A 5,377-nucleotide genomic window follows, 5' to 3' on the forward strand; every position below is an offset into this window, starting at 1 on the left:
AGGCCCTCACGCCCTGACAGACAGAAGGCAAGAGCGGCGCCAGCCAATGGGAGAGCAGAGAGTCAAGGAAGCGGGGCATAAGAGAACCCAATCGGAAAACTCCCCGGCCCCAAGAAGGTGGGAGCAAGAGTACGCTTCAGTCACAGACGGTGCGCTCTTCCTCCAATCAGAGCGTCTTCCCTCATCGCTCTCCCCAGATTGGTTAGCAGATGGCAGGAGGGCCTTAGCACACCCTTTCCCCAATAGAAAGGTAGCACTGCGTGACAGGCGTTCCGAATAGCCAATTATTGCCGGCGCGAAACCCCCACCCCTCTCTCTTGCAAAATGGCGGCGACGGCTCCCGCTCCCGCTCCGGCTCCTCCCGCGGCCGCCCCGGCGCAGAGCCCGACGGCGGCGCCCGCCACGCCGGCGGGAAATGCTGCCCCCGCCGCCGCGCCGCCCCCGCCCGCCGCCCCGGCACCGCCGGCGCCGCCGCTGTCGGCCGCGCTCTCGGGCCCTTTCCCCGGTGGCCGCGTGGTGCGGCTGCACCCTGTCGTGCTCGCCTCCATCGTGGACAGCTTCGAGCGGCGCAACGAGGGCGCGGCGCGGGTCATCGGGACGCTGCTGGGTAAGAGCCGCCGTCCCGCCCGGTCCCGTCCCGTCGCCAGCCTGGGGGCGAGCAGCCCGCTGCCCCATCGGCGTCCCCCTAACTTCGCTGCCCTCCCGCAGGGACCGTGGACAAGCACTCGGTGGAGGTCACCAACTGCTTCTCCGTCCCGCACAACGAGTCCGAGGATGAGGTACGGAGCGAGGCCGCCCCGCGGGGGGGCGGGGGGTCCCTCGGCGGAGCGGCGGCCCCTGCGCTCCCTCTGATGGCGGCGTCAGGGCCTGCGCCCGTGTCGCCCTCCGGTGAGGGCTAAGCGTCCCGGTAACCAGCTGACTAGGTCCTGTCCCCTTTCTCAGGTGGCAGTCGATATGGAATTTGCCAAAAACATGTATGAGTTGCACAAGAAGGTGTCTCCTAGCGAGATCATCTTGGGCTGGTAAGTTCTCCTGCAAGAGCATGCAAGCAGCTGTGTCGGTCCCTTAAGCTACTCGAAATACGTTAATTCTCGTTGTCACAGGCTGAGAAGCAGTAATGCTTGTGGCAGTAAGATCTTGTTACAGAGTCAGCTGTAAAGCTGCCGCAGTTCATAATAAGAAGAGACAGTATTGGTGACTTACAGGGTTTGGTTTTGTTTCTATCTAACAAAGGTATCACAGAGGAGTGATGAGTTAGAGAATGCTTGCACAGCTTTGTTCAAGAACTTAGCCACCTGGAATACAACCTGCACCACGGAAGGTAGCTGGTTAGAAAGAAAGGAGAACGCAAAAGAGTAGTTTCAAGTACCCAAGGCCTCAGGAGGAATCGGTGATATCAGCTTGAGCATGCAGAAGTTCTCTGCTGAGAAAAGGTGGAAATGCTTGTATGTGGGATGCGAAGCAAGATCAGTAGGATGTTATGGGAACAGAGTCTGTGTCCGAGTGTGTGGATAGATAGTTTTATTAGTCTTTTCATGCTTCTCTGATCCTACAAAATAGCTTAGTTCTGTTCCTGCAGAGCAAACTTCCTCAGCAACCTCCTAATGGCACGGCAAAGTGCAGTTCTAATGACAGGAGTTGTCTTATGTATGTGAGAAGCTAATTGCAGAGCAGCTAAAGGAGCCAGATTAACGAGTTATACCTCCTGCAGAGAGATGTTTGATTTGTGGAAGATCTACTTGGTTGGTCTGCGTTTGTTTGGCATGCTTTAAATTACACAGAAATAAAGAGTTGGTCCAGAGCATAGTGAGAGGTAACTGAATCTTGGGTGTCTGATGTCAGCTGCACTGACTCCTTATGGCTGGTACTGCAGCACTGGCCCTGTGCATGTTTTGGGCAGGGGTGTGCTCAGCCTGTGATTCCTACAGTTCTAGGACAGCTGGCCATAGAACTACAAATTCCCTAGTTAAAACACTTGTATTTAGTGTGTTTCTGCAGCTCAGTGTTTGGAAATAAGTGTTTTAGGATACAAACCTGTTAAATACCAACAATACCAAACATCAGGCACTTGAATGTTGGAAGAATGGCTCCTCAACATGTGCTCTTTTGAAGGTATGCAACAGGTCACGACATCACGGAACACTCTGTCCTGATCCACGAGTATTACAGCCGGGAAGCGCACAATCCAATTCACCTCACCGTGGACACCAGTCTCCAGAATTCACGCATGAGCATTAAAGCCTACGTCAGGTACTCTGGGAGGGGAGCTGTGTGACTTACTGAGAGAGACCACATCAGGGTAATGAGAAATGTAATGGGCTGCGGTGTCTCATTTTGGATAATGTTGTGCAGTAGCTAAAACACAGCAGCGAGCCAGGGATGGTTGATCATTGGAATGTCTTGACCATCGTATGTAAGTTGAAAGACCTAACCTTTCATAAGTTAGTACCTCGTTGGAGGTGGAAAATTGTGACTTAATTAACTTTAACAATGCTCTGAACACCTTTGTGACGTTTCACAGGATTCATATAGGTAGCATTAATGTCACTAACTTCCATCACACTGTGAATGCTAAGCTATAGTCACTGGGCTTTATTGCTCGGCAGTCTACTTATACAAGTTGGAGGATTAGTGCAGTTCAAACATAATTGAAACAGCATCCTCTTGATCAGTCTTTCTTCCCCTTAATCCTTTCCACTTTTATCAATTAATAGTGGAGATTAAATATGGATAAATGAAATTATTCCCCCTCACTGTTGTTCTTCCCAGTACTGGCTGAAGAGCTCTCCTCTTTGTAGAGGCAGTCTACTGCTTCTTGACTGTGTACCTTCAAAAAGGAAACTGTTCCGTGACATCTTTCTTAAAGCATAAATGAACTTCAAATACCTTTACTAATAGGAATAATAAAGGTGTTGAGAGTGCTTTGTACTCGATTTTTTGTCATGTTTCTTCCTTAAGTAATTTCTCCAAGAGCATGGAATGTTTCGGAGTAGAATACCTGCTCTGTAAGCAAGAAGGAACGGTGGCTAAGAAGATAGTACTTAGCTCTTCATGCATTCATGCTGACAAATGTCAGACCAGCTAGGAATATTCTTGGATGAAAATAAGCAATTAATAGTATACCAGCACTGATTTCCTGTCCTCAGTTATCCATGCTCTTAATATTGCTGATTTTGGTGAGAATGAGTAACCTACTCACGTTCACACTTCAGTGCTAACAGAGGTCATTGAGATGGAAATCTATTACTTCCTCCCTTAAATATTTCTGTGCTGAAAATGTTTTGTTCTTTTCTGTTTTTTTCTAGTGCCCCAATGGGAGTCCCTGGTAAAACTATGGGCGTGATGTTCACACCTCTAACAGTGAAATATGTTTATTATGATACAGAACGGATAGGAGGTGAATGTTTTCTTCCTATTTGAGTTATGACCATTGTTGTGACGCTATATAAATGCCTTCGTTACACTGGTAAAATTGCCATTCTACTGGGAATTAGACTGTCTTGCTGAAGCTTAAAAACCTTCAAAAAGTTAAGGATTTAAGCTGTCTTCTGTGGCAGTCGGGTTTTTTTCACTGATCCTCCTTTTCCTTTCAGTGGATCTTATAATGAAGACTTGCTTTAGCCCTAATCGAGTGATTGGCTTGTCCAGTGACCTGCAGCAGGTGGGGGCAGCGTCAGCCAGGATTCAGGATACCCTGACCATGGTTCTGCAGTATGCAGAGGATGTGTTGGTAAGGCCAGGTTTTTATGGCTCAGCAGATAAGTTTGATCTAAGCTCGTACATCTTGTTCTTTTTATGTATTCTTTTTCTGGGCCGTAAACTTACTAAGTTTTACTCACGTTGAAGTGTGTATTTCTTATGCTTAGTCTGGCAAAGTGGCTGCTGACAACACTGTTGGGCGATTCCTGATGGATCTTATTAACCAGGTGCCAAAGATTTCACCAGAGGATTTTGAGACAATGTTGAACAGCAATATCAATGTAAGTTCATCTCATTTTTTCAGTGTATTGACAGCAATTTTGAAAATTTGCTGTACAGACACAAATTTGTCTGTGATCAAAACAATCTTATCTTTTCATACAAACACGGTAATAGAAAACACAGCCCTTTCTTGTCAGTAATTTGATGTTTTAAGAAGGTGGATGAAGGAGCTCACCATAATAATCTTGCAAGCAACTGCAAATAAGAGAATAAGTTGTAAAGTACTTAAGAATTATGCAAGTGATCTGAAAGCCAGCATCAGTTCTTCTTTTAGGGTGATTGGACAATATGAATTACCAAGCTTAAAGCAGTTTGGATTTCAAGGATAACTGGTGACTTGCCTGAGCTTCCTTTGCCTGAGCTGAAGTTCTGTCTCTTTGCACAACAGTTAGCACACTAAAAACTTTTTCATGTCCTACCTTATTTCTGTAACAAATTTTTAGAAAGCGAAAGTTAAGTTTCTGAATGTGTTGTTCACCCACAGTCTGCAAGACCAGAACTAATTTTTAATTTTGCTTGTACCCTTTGACTTGCCCGGTTAACACGGGTGAACTCAGAGTTAAAATTTCACAAGCAGTGTTTCATATTCTGGGAATACCAAAACCTTCTTCCTGCAAGGGAAGCATTCATCAAGGTAGGACTTTCAGGACTAACAACAATAATTCTAGTAGCTGATTGTAAACTGCTTTACAGGTGTTAAAAATTCAACTCCTTAACAGGCTACCATCTTTGTTAATATTTCTGATCACTGATTTGGTTTTTTTTTTACCCCTCTCAGGACCTACTGATGGTAACCTACTTGGCAAACCTCACACAGTCACAGATTGCTCTTAATGAAAAACTTCTGAGTTTATAAAGAAACTTCTGCCACCCTACACTTCAAAGAAGCTGAAGAATGAGCAGATACACTTTTCTATGGTGGTGTTACAAATTTCCTTGGACCGTAATTTAATTACCTAGATGACTTGGTTCACGTTTTTATTTCCATTGCCCTGAAAAATCCCTACGTGGTTTAGGAAATGAATGGGAACAGCTGCAGTTTAGTTGAGCCCAATATTTTAAAATGCAGTATGTGAATCTTTTGTCTCCGAGGTTTATCTACTTGTATAACAAAGTACAGCTTTATTGTAAGAATGTATTTGAAATAAAAGTTCCATTGCAGTGGCAATAATGGCTTCTGTCCAGAAAAAACTGTTCTCATTTCCGTATAATGAATCCACTTTTGAAAGAAAGGGGGGGATGACATGGCATCAAGAAAGAAAACTAGAGTTGATGCAAGTCAACTCCAATTCTGCAGACTTCTTTGCAGTTTTTTTTCCCCCCAGTTGTTAAAGCACACTGAAAGTGTGGCTTCTTGTGTAGCCCATAATATGCTTTTCCATGGAAGACTGCAGAA

The 5,377-nt window shown here is 45.6% G+C and overlaps 1 protein-coding gene across 1 annotated transcript; it reads left to right on the forward strand.

The window, feature by feature from the left end:
* The first annotated feature begins 286 nt into the window (after positions 1 to 286).
* On the forward strand, positions 287 to 5,152 carry EIF3F (eukaryotic translation initiation factor 3 subunit F). The gene is made up of 8 exons (XM_063339348.1): positions 287 to 607; positions 709 to 779; positions 943 to 1,022; positions 2,113 to 2,250; positions 3,306 to 3,397; positions 3,594 to 3,730; positions 3,867 to 3,980; positions 4,760 to 5,152. The coding sequence occupies exons 1-8, from the start codon at positions 325 to 327 to the stop codon at positions 4,835 to 4,837; spliced, it is 993 nt and encodes a 330-aa protein (XP_063195418.1). The 5' UTR covers positions 287 to 324; the 3' UTR covers positions 4,838 to 5,152.
* Positions 5,153 to 5,377: the final 225 nt, after the last annotated feature.

This window comes from Chroicocephalus ridibundus, chromosome 6 (genome assembly GCF_963924245.1).
Source record: "Chroicocephalus ridibundus chromosome 6, bChrRid1.1, whole genome shotgun sequence".
NCBI lineage: Eukaryota > Metazoa > Chordata > Aves > Charadriiformes > Laridae > Chroicocephalus > Chroicocephalus ridibundus.